This window comes from Daphnia magna, unplaced genomic scaffold (assembly GCF_020631705.1).
Source record: "Daphnia magna isolate NIES unplaced genomic scaffold, ASM2063170v1.1 Dm_contigs265, whole genome shotgun sequence".
Taxonomy (NCBI): domain Eukaryota; kingdom Metazoa; phylum Arthropoda; class Branchiopoda; order Diplostraca; family Daphniidae; genus Daphnia; species Daphnia magna.
This window is the reverse complement of record NW_025533211.1, coordinates 1-16,252: the sequence shown is the minus strand read 5'-3', so window position 1 is coordinate 16,252 and position 16,252 is coordinate 1. Positions and strand designations below refer to the sequence as shown.

Sequence of the window (16,252 nt, the reverse complement as noted above, 5' to 3'; positions counted from 1 at the left end):
TCAAAGTAGGCCTAGATTGGGTAGAAGATTATCTATCTTACCAATTAATTTAAGTTCGCCGGTTAATTATTTTGAATGTGTGTTTTGTTTCCAAGGTGTAATGATGTCCTATGAGAAAGTTGTACTGCCATCTGGTTCAATGTTACTGATATCGGATTGCTGTGCAATGCGGAAGAAAAACAGGAAACCAAATTCGAATTGACGTTTTTGTGTAATTTGATTTTTACTCCAACAAATTCAGTGTCATGCCACAGCACATGAATGATTTGGGACATTTTTCCAAATTCTTGTTTCAGATTCAACATGTTCGATAGCCTGTAAGGTAGAGCTGGAGCAACTGGAATCTAGTAAACGTGAACGGGAGCAACTGGGAGTTCGTAGACGTGGACGGGGGCAACGGGCAAGTGTTTACCGCTGGCCCGGAATCCATTTTCGTCAGCAGTCCAGGTCAGCGTGAATTTCTCACCTTCGGGAGAGACCCAGTAAGAAGATCCTCGGTTGGTGTTACCCTGAACATCGCCGTAAATGGCCCTTCCGTAAGAGTCGTAAGTGGTGCCTTGGAACTTCTTCTGGATCTGCGATTCTTCACGGGCGGTATAATCCGATCCAGTGTAACTATAATTGAATTTAGTTTTTTAAATCGATATTTGCATTCTAATTTAGCTGTGTAAAACTACATACCTCCACTTGCTGCTGCCATCGGCGTTACGCTCATCGGATTGACTGGTGATGGTGATTAGGGGCGCCCTGTAAGCGGGAGAAGCGTAGTCGGATGGAGCTGCGGAAGCAGCAACGACCAAGAAAGCAGCGACAACAAACTTTAAAGGACAAGTAAATTTCGATGTTTTTTAGATTCAATTGACCATTTCGGTTTCGATTCTTAAATTTGCAAGGCAATGTAAGATTTAAAACGTTAACTTACCAGTTTCATGTTGGACTCGGTTGATTGGATTGAACAACTGATACTTTTTCATCGTGAATCTCTAAGCTTTTATACTCGAAGTAGTTGCAGTGAATGGATATAGCTAAACTTGAATAGAGATATGGAATTGGACAATTATATGTTTGCCAAATTTGGGTCGTGCTGTGTTCCATTTGATGGCGGGGGTTTTTAGCTTTTTGCAGTCCGGTAAAAAGTTCTTTATTTTCGTCCAATCTTGTTTGCTTTCAAGTACGATAGCATATAGTCAATTTTAGGTGTTCAATTGGCAATATGCAAAGCCGGATTGTGTACGGTGTTTAGTTTTCGCTGTGCTCGGAATAATTGATAGCATCTTTTGTGTATCTCTTTTGGTCGGGTTTGGTTGGCATTGAATTTAGATTTGCAAGCAAATTTGGTTATTTTCTTGCTGGCTGCAATCCAATCGGTATTATCAATTTGTTTAAAAAGTGGGTGTGGTAGTCTCATTTTATTGATTGCTGCGTACAGGTACGGTTGGTAGTTTACTGCTTCTTCTTCAAGGCGAATCAGCAGACGGTTGTAATGTTCACGAAACAATCCGCGGGCGACTTTCGTGATTCAAGGTGAATGCTAAATGGTAGCAAAGGGATTGGATCAACAAGGTCAGATGTTCTTCCGCTTTAATTTAAGGTAAACGCCCACCCATCCGTCAACAGGATGATTGGCGAGTGTCACACAAAGTCAACTGTTTATGTAATTGCAGGAAATATGACGTTTGGCTTTACCTTTTTGAATTCCCAATGCGTTGTATCAACTGGTATTTTTAACTCTTTTCTACTAAAAACAGAAGGCAATTTTAACATTTTTGATTTACAGTGGACAACATAAGCGCTGCGCAGTTGCCTTCCACAGCAGCATACGAACCTCATTCGTAAAAGGGTTTTCCGAGTAGTACATCGACGGGAAAAGCCAATAAACTATTGGCTCATGTAAGAAGAAAATTGCTTACGTTTGAACTACGTGGAGCATCTTGCACAGTTTTTAAAGTCCGCTTAAATTTTTTCTTCTAGTCCGTGGCATTTAAGGAACAACTTCGATAAAAGTGAGACGTATTACCGACCAGATCATCTTCCTACATACGTTTTCTAAACGAATTTCGTCATGTATACGGTAATTCGTAATTTCCAAGAATTCATTTCTTAAATAATTAAAATTGCGATGTATGTTCATCGTTTCTAAGGTCCTAGTAGTTGCAGTCATCTGCACGGTCCCGGGGGTCTTTGCAGCTCCCCGTATGATTGGTGAGATGAAAGGGCCGAGAGTTACAAGAGAAACAACTGACGGTAACAAGGAAAAGGGCGATTTCTTATCGACAGTTGCAACAGCTGCTAATGCAGCGAAGCTCGTTGCGGTACCGTGTATTCATTTCGTTTATTCCAGTGTAGGACTAATGAGAAAATGCTAAATTTTGGGACAGCAATACGGATGTCCGATCGTTAGACTGGCACACACCCAATGCAACAAGGAACAAAATCCAGGTGGATACAACCAGAAACTAATTGATGGTACATAATTTGTTTTCTTTAAATTGCGAGATTATGTTAATTCTATAACAAAGTAAACAACGATACAAAGCCACTTGGGAACATGTTACCAAAGACATCGATCAAGGTGATGGAGCTATGGTTACGAAAGCAATTCGGGTAAGGAAGCAATTCAATCTTTTTAAAACACGGGATGTTGACCAATGATATTGTTTCTTTAAACAAACAGGAATATGGATGCCCAGCCGTGAACTTTGTTACCAAGCTGTGCGTTCTCGCCTAAGGATCGTTTTCTTCCATTTCGTTGCTTCCAGCTGATTTGGTATTCACGAATTATATAACGATGTTTGTAAGGCAGCACGTTGCTGGTATACAAGACAAACTTAAGATTATGTAATTTCAACCCTCTCTGTGTGCGTTTTGACATCTGTCCGCTATTAGCACTTGAGAATAATTGATCATATGCAAAACTTCCCACATGACAGGAGCCTTTTTTTAGGCTAATGCCACAAGGGAAATCTTATCACACAAAAAAAGAAAGTGGAAAGATAACGGTCGTCGTTGTGATGACTGACCAATAGCCTAAAGCAACTCGATTCCTAAGAAACGGTTCATTTCTTTGTCTCTCTTCTAACGGTAAAAGAGGATCGCTACTTTCGTATGCACCATCTTCATTTAGTTCCGTCTCAAAACTGGGAAATGCTTGGTCGATTCTCATCTCCCTGAAATCAAAAAATGGCTTTACAAACTGTGCAGAAATTAATTTTCCAAGCGGCTAGTGAAGGATCGGTGGATCTGTTGAACGACGTCATCCAACAGCACGGGCCTTTATCCAAAGTGATTGCAAGTCTCACTGGATGCAACGATGAAGGGGACACTCCTTTACACGTAGCCATCCGAAATGGGCACCATCAAACGGTTGAATTTCTTTTAGCTAAAATACAGGAATGCATCGTGAGTAGCATCAACGTAATCAATTGCAAAACGAGTTCTCCGTTTTTGTGGCAAGGAAAACCATCGACTCAAATGGCACATTGTCTCGGTCTTTGTGAGCAAGTGCCCGTCATGTACATCATGGAACATTTGATCGGAACGATCATGCCTAATTACTTGTGTTGGTTGGATTTCGTGTTGAACTGCGTCATTAAAAGCACAGTCAGTCGGTCGGAGAAGATTGTTGCTCTGGAACTGTTAGGATCTGCTTTCATCTTCTTACATTCTCAACACCCACCAGATAGAACGGGCTGTCGTCAAGGATTGCACTGCTGGCACGAAGCCATGATTCTGCGCCATTCCACTAGAGACGATGTCATTCCAAAAATCCCTTGTGATTCTTCTGAAATTGCTCGCAATGCTTACGGAGATGCTGTTGAATTGATGACTGTCCAACAACTGGAACAATTGATGGAAGAGGAATGTTCAGTTCGAAGATTCTTGAAAGACTGGGAAGCCATTTGCATGGAACCACTACGAATTCAAGCTTTGCTCGTTCTCGAACGAATTTTCAAACAAAATCAACGTCACAGTCCCAATTCGTTTCATCTCAAATTTTTGCTCGATTACGTATACGAATGCGAAGCTCGTAAACAGTTTACCAAAGTGATCAACATCTGCTTACTGATTCTGGAAGAGTGCAGCGATTTGAAACAAACGTCGTCTCCTAAATGTATCGATATTTTCATCCAAACTTTCATCATCGTATTTGATTGTTTGATGCAACCGAGCACGTCACCCAACGTGGCCAAAGAAAAGTTTTCAAACACCAATTTCCTGCTCATCGTCAAATTGAGTTCTACGATCTTAAAGAACCTGTCAACAGGACCGGACTTGTCCATCGTCGATCCGAAATTGGAAAAGTACGGCATTTTAAAGAAATTCGTCAAGTTAATCGCCGTTTGGTTGTCTTGGCTGAACGAGGAAGAACAAAGACAACTCGAAGAATACTTACACGAATTCATTCGTCTCGGTGCACCTGATGGCTATTCGAGTCCACTTCATTACGCCATTTGGGTCTTTGTTTCGCACGGAGTGGTCATCAGTTTGAACGCGGTCAAACTCATCCAGCTGTTCCTCAGACTCGGAGCCAATCCCAACACGTTCGATCAGAACGGCAAGACTCCGATGCATTGCCTGGCCAATCATTGGTGCTGGATCATTTACCTGGATCTGTACTTGACCGTGTTCCAGTCATTGGTGGATGCTGGTGGTCGACTAGACAAAGCCACACCCGAAGGAGAAACAGTGATGAGCATTTTGAAAGAGCAGCGGATTAAATTGTCTCCCCACATTAATCGATTTGATCCCTATCTGGAATCGATGATGAACACTGTTCTACCTTTCTCCTTGTCCGACCTTTGCGCCCAGGTGATACGCCATCGTCAAGTTGCGTACGAGCATCAACTCCCGTGCAGTTTGCAATCGTTTGTTCGGCGTGACTACACTGTTCATCGCAAACACTTTTGATTTTGACATGTAAAATCATCTCTCGTTTTTGTCGATTGAAATACAAATTGGTGTAATATAAGCAGCGAGAGAACGTGACACGACATTTATTAGTGTATTCGAGCAGACATTGTTGGAATGAAGTTTAAACTTTGGACGTGCCTGCTGATTGCGATTCGAGTCTTGTACGGCACGTGACGACGTCGCTATGAAATGATTTTTCAAATAATTTCTACACAATAAAATCGAACAAAAGATTTTTAATTTGTTACCAAGTTTTTGTCGGCGAGGATTCGTCCGCTGTTTCTATCGCTTCGGTCTGTATCTCCTGACTGGACTTCGCCTCCTTAAGGCCAGCTGCTGTTTTCTTAGCTGCTTGGACTATTTTGCCCCCGTAAGCGCCCGTAAGGCCGTCGGCTGTCGCATCAACAGTCGCATCTATCCACGCATTCAAATTGGCTGGATCTTCAACAATTTTACAAACGCCTTGAATCTTTTCTCCATTAGAGGGGATGATTGACCCTAGATCCCATTCGGCACCGGCTGTTGCGCCCAACAGGACGGCCAAAGGAACACCGGCCAGATAGAATCCAGCCGCACCTGCGAACAGCACAGCCGTCGTGCGATTGGCTTCTGAAATCGTTTGATCTGCTGCTTCTCCATCACCGAACAGACGTTGAATGACGCCTTTAAGATGACCGATGACTGGAATGTTATTCAAAACACCCAACGAAATGTGCGCCATTTCCATTTGTTGTTGTGATTCTTGACCACTTGAGTCGTTCTCGTAGTTTGAAAGGGGTGTCCCCCCTTTTTTTATTATTTTGATGTACTGGCACTAATTGAAAATGAATTTAATTTACCTTTTATAGAGTGGAATTGTAAAGACAACTGTGTAGAGTGGCGTTCACCAACAGACTGAACTTGTTGACGGTCGCAATTGGAAAGGAACCGAACAGTTTGGCGGGATGTCGTATCAACGTATCCTGCGAAAGTAAAAGACAAAAACAAATGAAGAAGAAGAAGGGCATACGGTATAACATATGTTTCCAAGGTCTTCCACGTCTTTAGTCGATCCTACTTGACCAGATAGACCCAAAATACTGAGAATATATTCCAAGCGCAATGTAAAGGTCTTTTTTACTGGTCGAGAGCGCGAGACTAGTTTTACATTTTCTCTTCACAATTTTGGACGGCTGAAAACGCTTCAAGAATTAACGGTAGAGCAGTTAGACGTGACATTATTAAACCGTTACCACCACAGTGAGACATTCAATTGGAGTTCATTCGTCTAATCTCGTGCGCTATTCACATGTCATTTTACAACTGATATAGCCTATATCTATAAGCCAATTAAGTTTTATGATACCCGACCGAAATCAGCCACACACGATTTTCTTTAAGGATTCTTTTTTCTTTCACAAGGATTCCGACACCCTTCCACTTATCTTTTTCGTTGGCAATTGGGGCTGAGTTACACGTGGAGAATAGCGATAACAACAACGAGAACGACTGGAGTTAATGCACGGACCCAGTTACTGTGTGTCAGCCGTTTACGTAGTAGGAACCTGTTCTTAATTCGCATTCCATTCATAAGATTTTGTTTGACAATTTCAAATAACCCATCCGAAAATAAGAATGGAGAATAAACTTACTTTCTTGTTATTAGCTCATCTCGTGTTATTAACGGTGCCCGTTGGTGGTGAGCAGTGCCAGAATCAGCTGATAGATTGTGATATTATCAACAGACTAGCAGAGCAGAGAACAAAAGAAATGCCAAATCTGAGCACCGATTTTGAAAATGGATCACCCAACGAATGGAAGGACGAATCGAAAACGGCCGTTCACTGGAACATTGAGGATTACAACTCACCGTGGGAAGTGGATAATCTACCATTTAAACCTTCGATCGGCAACAGGTATTTACGAGTTGATCGCAAGTCGACTTTTGGAGTGGCCATTTTCCGAAGCCCAACATTTTCCTTCTCGGAGGAAGAGAAATACAACTTGCTTACATTTGATTTTTGGCTTCGATCAACATGGTCCAAATTCACTAACTTAGAGGTACGAATGCAGTAATATTTTTAGTATGTAAAATTAGAGTTTCAATATGTCGAAAATTGCAGTTGTTTGTGAATGAAAATGGAAACGAGAAGCAACTGTTAAGTCTGTCGGACTACTCGTTCATCACCAATCGAAATTGGATCACACTTTCAGTTGCACCTCTTCACGACGTGTCACCGGGGTCTGTAATTTCGGTAACAAAGTTTAACATGCTCTTCTTTGAGAAATCTTTTCACAATCAAAATCGACTCGTCCAGTTTGTTTTCTACGCCTATTGTGGTACGAATGTCGAAGACGCAGTGGCCATCGATAATATACGGTGGACATTATTCAACGAAAGAACTTCGGTGACGTCAGCAGATCCAAGTAACAAACGTTGAAAATAGTGATTATAATTTCCGTCGATAATAATTTCGTTGGATGGATTCATAGTTACCTCTACGTCTGACACGCAATCCGACAACCCATTCGACGACCTCGACCTCTGGTGATGCAATGTCTCCTGCCGACTCGACAACGACTAAAAATGCAAAAGCCAGCTAAATACTAAAAGGGATGAATAAATATAATGATTATCTCTTAAATGAATAGTTTTTAATTGTTTATGTAATCAGAAATAAAAAAGACAGGGAAATTCGTGGAACCGAGCATAAAGTTAGTTTTAATCGTTTCACTGGTTTCACATTATTTTCTATTCATGTATTTGCATATTTTTCTTGCTTTTGGTTTTCCTTCCCCCTGCCTCTCCCTTTGAAACGACCTGAAAATCACTGTCCTTGAACCTATTTGCAGTACGTTGGACATGCAAACTCATTACCCGACGAATATTATACAAACATTTTGCTTCTAGTTTCTACCCCCACCTTTGCTTTTCTAAAGTCTTGCCTGTCTTTTTTTTCTTCTGTTTCTTACCCTTCCTCTTTCTGATGGGATACCAACTTAATGAAAAAAAAACAAAAGGAAAAAACAAGAAACAAAAAAACAAGCTGTATGAATTATGCAAAATTTTGTCTAATCCCACAAAACATATCCCTTGAGACTGGTGAATGTTGAGATGGGACTGCATTTCTTTATGCAATGCATAATAACAGGAATAGACTTATTTTGACAACATTTGGATTCAATACACAACTTCATCGTTTCCAAAAGGAAAAAGGAAAATGTCATTTTCAAGCATGGTCTCGTATTACACGTATACATTCTTGCCGGAAGCTGGATGCGAATCTGAAAGGGTATAAAGATTCCATCAACAGATGGCGTTTTGTTTACAATTTAAGTTGTGGGTTTTTATGCGTTTGACTCGTTAAAATCAATTCCTCGATTTTTTGTTTTTGTTTGTTCCCTTATTTTTATTAAAATGTCTATTTGAATAGCATAATGAGCTCAGAAGAACAGAGCCTCCATCATCTAAGTAATAATTTCCCCGGACAGCTGTCTGAGTGCCGGCTCTGCTGCCGGTCCAACGAGACGTGTATCGATTTATCTGCTGTTGCAGATGTTATTCCTCTCAGTTATATCCAGAAAAACATAGGAATTAAGTTGAAATTCAATACCCCTAATTTTATTTGTAAACAGTGCACACAGCAGATCCTTGATTGGCAAAAATTTGTTAGGTCCTGCACAGAAGCTCAGTCAGTTGCCAAAGATCGGTGAGGTTGCAGTACAATAAACTGAGAAAATGTTAACTCATAGTTTCTTTTTATTCCCTAGACAAAATTACATCAAAGAGGCTACTGAACAAGCAAATGAAAGACCACACCTACTTGCTGATGAAACAATACAAAATAACATGACAGGAGAGAAGGATTCATCTCAGGAGAATGGCCTGTCGACAATTCCAGATAAGAGATCCCGTTTTACGCTAGAATACCTGGAGCAAAAGATAGGCAGAGTGCTCAAATCAGAAGAAATTGATCAGTTGAAAAAATGTATAGACAAAGGTGACGACAGAGGCATATTTTCCTTCCTGTTTGGAAGTGGAAACAACCAAAAACGTGGCCTTGTCAGCTGTGTGATGAGATAATTAAAGGGACCATGAAACAAGTTGCCAAACACTACGCACAAGAACACCAAGCCAGCCCATTGTACCCGTGTCAGCTGTGCGGTAAAGTCATCAAGTCTAGCCATACTTACAAAAGACACCGCACCGCCCATCTGTCAGAGTACAAATGCCCGTCTTGCGACAAAGTCTTTCAGGACCGTTCCAAACTTTTGGCTCATAAAGTGGCTCATTCCGACAACAGACCTCACGTTTGCGGCGAATGCGGAAAACAGTACAAGTTGGCCTCGCATCTCAAGTCTCACATGTCCCGTTCACATTTACCCGAATCCGACCGGTTAGCCTTCACCTGCGAAATCTGCGGGAAACGCTTCTCTGCCAAGGGCAATCTAACCACGCATGTTCAAACCACCCATTCGGATTCCAAACCTTACGTAAATCACTGCGTGTCTTGCCTGTCGTCATTAAGTTTTAATTACGTATATTTTCCTCCAGGTTTGCGATCTTTGCGGCAAAGGTGTCAAGACCAAACAAGCTCTCCAGTTTCACCTCAATTCGCACAATGGTGTCAAGCAATTTAGCTGTGGAATATGTTTCATGTCTTTCACGTCACGGTCCAGCATGGCGTCGCACACCCGCCGACACGTAAATTACGCGTAAATCTCTTTTCATTTATCTCAACCCGACTTATGAAATTGACATCAATTAGACGGGGGAGAAACCGTACCCTTGCAAACAATGCAATAAAACCTTTACTTCCAGTTCGGCAAGGAGTAGCCACAGGCAACACGTTCACGCGACTTCCCGCCAGCACGTTTGTCCACACTGCAGCAAATCTTTCAAAGTCTTACGAGACTTGAAAGTTCATTTGTCGATTCACGTGAGTTGACTCTTTCAAAAACTGTTGTTGTTTTAATCCCCCTTTGAAATGATTTGCAATGAAATAGACGGGAGAGAAGCCTTACGTCTGTGACACTTGCGGCAAAGCCTTCCGAGTCGCAGCCAATTTTTACGCTCACCGTAAGACGCACCGCAAAGCTGTCGAGAAAATATCGCTGGATGCAGCCGTGGCTGAGATCGGCCAATTCATTGAGGAACAGCAGCAACAAGAAGAGCAGCAGCAGCCGGCCGAAGAGGTGGAACAAATTCACACGCTACAAATGGCACAGCCGAGATTGAACGACGCCCTGAGTCAAGCCATTCAAGAACATTTGACTCAATCGTGTCTCGTGGTTGGCGGAGATTTCAGCAACGATCCGTCTGCAAGTGCTTCCATGCTTAATCCATATTCAGCTGGGATAGGGACCACCTCTGACGGTCTGGATTATGCAACCATTCATCCAGACGAACAATCATCCACGCCGGGCTATTTAAAGTCCATCCTCATGGGTCAATTTGACGACAAGGATTAGCTTAACGTTGATTGCAATTTTTCATTTGTTTTCTTTTGGCTGTTATCAGAACTATAGTTTTTAAAAAATATCTAATTTGTTTACATTGAAATAAGTTGTATTACATTTACTAGGCTACTTGAATAATTTCAGTGTTATTAAACTGAAGTTGCTGACTAATCAAAATCGAAATGAATTCTAAGAACAAAGTTTGGGGAATAAGTTTTGAGATAAATTGGCCTCTAAAGTCAGGTGGGTATATGTTGATTGTGATGACTGCGTTATGTTTTTAAAATGGAAAATTCAAGAACGGCGGGACAAGAGGCAACACATTCTTTTCTTTCTAAGCTCGCTGGATCGACACAAACCGTCACTTCTCTTGGTCATCAGTAGTCATGGCTTTCCACAGATTCGCCTCTTTGGCCTCTTTCTTCTTATTGCGTTCGACGAACGACAATCGATTGGAGATGATGCGTTGAACGAGCAACTCGGTCGTCATCGTACTGCCCGAATCGATCACCATAAACTTGTTGCGCCGTTTGGGTTCCTCGTAAGGGTCACCATCTTCGCCGTCGACGTCGGTAGCGACTGGTGTGGCGCCATGAACAACAAGGTCCACCTTGAAATGGTCCATCATGTCCTTCGACACCGAATAAGGTGCGCCAATGACTACTTCCGAAACGTACTATTCGTGTCACACATTTCCGGTAAAGAATAATTTTTTTGTAACTTTAAAAAACAAAAAGAACAATGGGAGTTTTGTTGAAATTACCCGACAGGCTAAGACGGAAAGGACTCTTTCATGGAGGTTCATAATGGGGTAATTGGCTCCTTTATACTGGTTGACAACTGGGTCGGTGTGCAAGCCAACAATCAGGTAGTCACCCTGAGCTCTGGCCTTTTCTAGGAAATCAAGATGTCCGACGTGGAACAGATCGAAAGCGCCGGCCACGTAAACGATTTTATCACCTGGCTGAAAATAGAATCAATTTTTTTTTACACTTTTGATTTGTAAAAAAAAATGAATTCCATTAAACTTACTTTAGGCTCTTTACCCTCACTAAACTGAATGATTTTTTGGGTGGTTGGAAGGAATTGGGACACACCCGTCCATGGCGACCTAGCCGCCGAATCTTCGCTCATTGATTCGGTGCGAGAACGTTCGACTTTGTACTCGCTGTCACCTCGTTGCTGATGCCCTCGCGTCATTAGCAACATGCGGCCAACTAGGTCTGTCGTCGAAACGCCCTGGGTTCGCTGACATTCCCTATGAACAAACGAGAACAAATGAAAAAAAAAAAAAAACTTTTCAAATGCAGTCGAGCGGCAAAACTGAAAGGCAATAAATGAAATTTCAAATACTTGTAACGTCCGGCTGCTTTCACTATGTGATACGTATCCACACCGTCTGCCGTCGTCGTGATATCATCGCCGTGAACGCAGAATTGACAGTCATACTTATCAAGAGTCTCCAGTGTGGTGACATATGGTGCTCCTTCAATGACCTCATCAACCCACTTGATTCCTCTAACCATCTTGTATCTGAGAGCCATGAGAGATAATGGTAAACAGTGCTTAAATATGGAAGATGCCTTGACATACCTTTCCTCTTCAGTGAAAACAGGAGGTCCTTTATGTTTGGTAATCTCCTCATCATTATGGACGCCAACAACCAAGTAATCACCCATGGCCTTGGCCTGTCGTAATGAATTGGCGTGTCCAAAATGAACCATGTCGTAGCTGCAAAAGAATCACCATAAATGGATGAATTAAGTTAGGACGTGGTACTCTCAGCATGAATGGCCAAATAGGGAATTACCATCCGTCACACACACCCTCACTTGCTGCTTGTTGCCATTCATCTTCGATTATTGGCTACAGGAAGTTAACTAATTGGATTCAGATTTTCTTCTTTTGACTGCAGAGAAAGTCTAATCTAATCTCATTAAGTCCAAAGGTGATGGCAGCTGACAACAGACATGTAAAAAACGCTACGGCTGCTGTTTAAAACGTGGACCTTACGTCCTTAAATAAACTAAAGAATGGGAAAGCGCTTTTTTCTTTTCCAAAGGTTTTCCCGTCAGTACAATACTCTGTGTAATGAATAGAGAGGTTCCGTTACACACACAATCACTTGAAAATGTTATAAGAAAAAAAAAAACGATAAGTACGCTAACACAGCAGACAGACAAGGACATTTAGTATCTAAAATAAAAATAATAAGAAATTGGCGAATGGTCGGGCTTGTTACAGTGGCTCCAAGTCCTTGAAAAAGACACGCGCACGAAAATAAAAAGAGAAGGGGATTTTCAAACTAAATTGGAGTGAAAATGAAAAAAACAAAAAATAAGGCACTGGAATGTTGGAAAACTGGGACCGTTACAATTTACTGGACAAATGTGAAAAAATGGCACAAAAATAAATTTAAAAAACTATTAAAATGTTTTCTTTCTTCGACACAACAATTTTGCTTTTGCTATTTACTTTTTATTGATACTGTACCCCTAATTTCCAATGCAGAAATGTTAATATTTAAAGATTTTGTTGTATGACGGCAAAGATTTCACGGAAGAGACTCCTGATATCCGCCCAATCGGCGGATGACGTTGTCGTTGCAATTGTTTTCGCTGGGAGATCGATCATCAACGGATCGGTTTGAGTGGCTTTGGCGACAGACGATCGCTGATTGTCTTCCGAGAATCCGGACGAAGACGAATCCGAGCAGAGCTCCTCATCTTCGCTGCACAATTTGCGGATCATGCCGGAGCCGACGAGCGAAACGGATCCGCTGTTGTCCCACGCGTCCCGCCATTGAGCCGAGCTGAAATCCGTGCTGGAAAAATGAGAAGCTCTTCGCTGAGCGACAGGCTGACCGGAGCCAACGAAGCCGGATCACATCCGATGGATGCACTGCTGCTAAGATGGCCGCTACTAGCCATGACGGATTGCTGTTGATGGAGTCGCTGATTCTCCTGCTGCAAGCCAATGACTTCCGCCTCCAATTGCATCCGCTTTCTCTTCTCCTCCATCCAGTCGGTTTCCATCAAATGGAGACGTTCCTCCCACTTCGGCCAGATCATCCACCAGCCGGCAGACGGTCATCGTGTCCTCCATTTGAACCTTGCGGCTGTTGTTGGTCATGGTGGAACATTGGAGAGAGTGGAACGGATTCTGCTGGTGGACGGAGGCGGAAGCGATGGCCGTCGATGGCAACTCCTCCGCATCGTCGTCGTCTTGTTCTTCCATGAGCAGCAGTTGTTGCTGTTGTCTCTGCTGTTGCAGCAATCGCAGTTGGCATCGCGATTGAGATTCAGCCGCCCTTGACGCGTCCAGCAGCCGTTGCAATTCGTCTCCTCTCTCTTCGGCCGCCTCCATGTTCGTCTTCAAACTAATTGAGAACAAAAAGGAAATGGAGAAAATGAATTGCCGCCAATAGAAATTCGATTTTCCCTTTCTTTCTTTCTTATTTTTTGTGAATCAATTGCGGAGATGACCGCCAGCCACCAAAGTGTCCCTCCACCCACCCAAAACCCAAACAAAAAAATTTTGATTTTCAATTTCGAAAAAAAAAGGAAAACTTTTATGAATAGGTAACATAAAATCAAACAAAAAATAAAGTGGGAGGAACTGATTAATGTGATTTTCTTAAATACAAAAGAAGCTGAACGTAATGCGCACGACTGCGCAATTAGGCGATCGGGCATGGCACGAACTGGAAAAAATGTCGCCACAAATCTTTTTCTCCGTCTGTCTGCGTAGAAAAAGAGCATTTCCCCTCTGAAATTGTGAATGACCTATTAACAATCACGCAGAGTTGCAGTCGTGTCGTCCAAAATCGAGCTCGCCAGACTCGTCCACATCCCTCGTCCACCGGCCGCATCCAACCACAACTTGCACGTATAGACACGTTATAACGAGAGCGGCTATCAGAACATAACAAAACACGCATGTGAGATACGACAAGACTTTTCTTTTTCTTTCATAGCTGAACGAACGTATGTAGATAAGACACACATCACGCTCGGGATGATTTCGTGAAAGTGGTGCGACCTCCTTCGACCGGCGCAAACACAACGATCTTGACACAGTCTTTTCGCGACGAAGAGAACACACAAAAACAAGTCCAGACATTAATTTTTGTGGTTCAAGTAGATTTAAAATGGAAAAATAAAAAAAAAATGGAGAGAGAAATGCGGTCAGTTCGGCGACCGCTCTTTTTTTAGGCGTTTCACGCTGTTCGTCGTAGTCCAGCGACAACGTGAAACGGCTATCATCCACGTAAATAACAAGAAAGAATGCGACCTTGGCGAGTCGAAACCATGTAAGCAAACCCATAAAAACAAAATAAATGGATCACAACAACTGGACTATTAAAAAAAGAAAAGGTAACAAGAAAAAAAATAAATAAAAGATAATTCAAATGTTTTGTTTGTAAATGGCTGGCCGTAATGTTCATCTCGACGTCGTTACGAAGGTCATTGGCTGTTAACCGGTTATTTAACCTTTTGCGTGTTCCTTTCGTTTTGAAAAAAACCCATTCCCATCAAATCCGTCGAAAGGAATTTCAAAGAAAGGGTCAGACCTAAACTGCGCCCTTCTCTTTCTACTTTGACAGCGGAGGAGAAGCCATGATGAATAGGGTACAATAATAATTCCCAGGGTTGCATGTCTACGGGATTCGTGCGATTGAAAAACGGTGAACTTTTCTGAACGGGATTTTCGTTTGTCTTTCTTTACATGAACGGATGTGTCGTACTGCACAACTTCTGTCGCTACAGGGGTTATTACTATTGTTATTCTCTTCGAATTTGTTTTTGTGTTCGGTGTGTGCGTGGGAGTTGGTGAGAGCTCAGTGACATCAAGCCTCGATGAGTTGCCAACCGTAACGGATTCTGACACTCAATTTTTCTAGTCTGCAAAAGAAACAGACAAACAAACGGGAATGATGGCCTTTGGTTTTTCTTTGAAGAATGAAGACATCACTTATGAGTATCAAACATTGAGTTATATATAAAGGCTAATTGAATTGGCCTACCTTCCAATATAAAAATAGCCCTTCAAATCCTATAGAGAAATAGAAAATAGAAATGACAAATATTTACGTAATATGTCGCTGTCGTTCGGCTTCGATCTGATGACGGAGACGAAGTTTGGCCCGTTCGCACTCGGCGACCGAGGCTTCCAGCTGCTCGCACAGTCTCAGACGCGATTCGGTGGCCTGGCGTAACAGTCGATTCTGCTTGCTCAAGTACTGTGTCCATCCAAACAGCACCAAGTCAGCCGAACATAACACAAATACATCACACAACACACGTCAAAGAAAGAAAGAAATGAATCATTTGTCTCTCTCTCTCATCTCCTTTTGGTTGGTTTGTTCCAAAGACTTTCACGGGACGTTCTAAACACCACACACCACCAAAAGCCAATGTGCATAACATAACAGTTGATTCCCCCTCTTCGTTGAATGCATGGCAGTTGACACCTCGTTTTGAACGACATGACGTGCGTTGAGATTGCCATGCGAGTGCAAGAGAGAATTCTACGCATTCCCGCTACTATAATCAAATAGAAATTCATTGCAACGACACGCAAACAAAAATGGGTGACGGTTCCTTATGTTTCTATTCCCAGATAGGGCAATCAACCTGTTCACTGTTTGTGTGTGTGCGGCGATAATCAGTCGCCTTTTTTTTTTTTTTTTCATTATTCTAACGGGGATGGATAGAGACGGTTTGTTTCTGTAGAGAAACAGCGGCTGGTTGGCCCCGTGAAAACGCTTTTGTGTGTTCTTGTTCCGTTAAGTTCCGGACCCCCCCATTTTTAAAGAAAAATTGTAACAAGGAACTGCACGATTTAAATTTTTAAATGACAACATTTCAGGGACAGGATGGTTTTGTTTGTTTTTGTTTTT

The 16,252-nt window shown here is 42.2% G+C and overlaps 4 protein-coding genes and 2 pseudogenes across 4 annotated transcripts; 2 read left to right on the top strand and 4 right to left on the bottom strand.

Moving 5' to 3' along the window:
- Positions 1–182: 182 nt before the first annotated feature.
- Positions 183–1,070, bottom strand: LOC123468021 (cuticle protein CP14.6-like). The gene is made up of 3 exons (XM_045167702.1): positions 923–1,070; positions 682–818; positions 183–615 (listed from the first exon to the last, which is right to left on the bottom strand). The coding sequence occupies exons 1-3, from the start codon at positions 929–931 to the stop codon at positions 345–347; spliced, it is 417 nt and encodes a 138-aa protein (XP_045023637.1). The 5' UTR covers positions 932–1,070; the 3' UTR covers positions 183–344.
- A 1,919-nt stretch (positions 1,071–2,989) lies between these two features.
- On the top strand, positions 2,990–4,969 carry LOC123468018 (protein fem-1 homolog C-like). The gene has a single exon (XM_045167701.1). It carries the CDS (start codon positions 3,181–3,183, stop codon positions 4,906–4,908), a length of 1,728 nt encoding a protein of 575 aa, XP_045023636.1. The 5' UTR covers positions 2,990–3,180; the 3' UTR covers positions 4,909–4,969.
- Positions 4,970–4,986: 17 nt separating this feature from the next.
- LOC116920334 lies at positions 4,987–7,406 on the bottom strand. The gene is made up of 4 exons (XM_045167703.1): positions 7,388–7,406; positions 5,751–5,873; positions 5,160–5,697; positions 4,987–5,093 (listed from the first exon to the last, which is right to left on the bottom strand). Exons 3-4 carry the CDS (start codon positions 5,636–5,638, stop codon positions 5,033–5,035), a joined length of 540 nt encoding a protein of 179 aa, XP_045023638.1. The 5' UTR covers positions 5,639–5,697; positions 5,751–5,873; positions 7,388–7,406; the 3' UTR covers positions 4,987–5,032.
- Positions 7,407–8,240: 834 nt separating this feature from the next.
- LOC116920234 (gastrula zinc finger protein XlCGF57.1) lies at positions 8,241–10,488 on the top strand. Its single transcript, XM_032926385.2, has 5 exons — positions 8,241–8,600; positions 8,662–9,384; positions 9,446–9,595; positions 9,660–9,830; positions 9,898–10,488. The coding sequence occupies exons 2-5, from the start codon at positions 8,986–8,988 to the stop codon at positions 10,360–10,362; spliced, it is 1,185 nt and encodes a 394-aa protein (XP_032782276.2). The 5' UTR covers positions 8,241–8,600; positions 8,662–8,985; the 3' UTR covers positions 10,363–10,488.
- LOC123468019 lies at positions 10,442–12,488 on the bottom strand (annotated as a pseudogene).
- LOC123468020 lies at positions 12,382–15,627 on the bottom strand (annotated as a pseudogene).
- Positions 15,628–16,252: the final 625 nt, after the last annotated feature.

Coding starts and splice junctions, on each gene's coding strand:
- LOC116920334 (XM_045167703.1), bottom strand. CDS start 5,638: ATGGAAATGGCGCACATTTCGTTGGGTGTTTTGAATAACATTCCAGTC. Junction 5,094..5,159: donor TCCTCGCCGACAAAAACTTG/GTAACAAATTAA, acceptor ATCATTTCATAG/CGACGTCGTCACGTGCCGTA.
- LOC123468018 (XM_045167701.1), top strand. CDS start 3,181: ATGGCTTTACAAACTGTGCAGAAATTAATTTTCCAAGCGGCTAGTGAA.
- LOC123468021 (XM_045167702.1), bottom strand. Junction 616..681: donor GATGGCAGCAGCAAGTGGAG/GTATGTAGTTTT, acceptor ATTCAATTATAG/TTACACTGGATCGGATTATA.
- LOC116920234 (XM_032926385.2), top strand. CDS start 8,986: ATGAAACAAGTTGCCAAACACTACGCACAAGAACACCAAGCCAGCCCA. Junction 9,385..9,445: donor ATTCGGATTCCAAACCTTAC/GTAAATCACTGC, acceptor ATTTTCCTCCAG/GTTTGCGATCTTTGCGGCAA. Junction 9,596..9,659: donor CGTCGCACACCCGCCGACAC/GTAAATTACGCG, acceptor GACATCAATTAG/ACGGGGGAGAAACCGTACCC.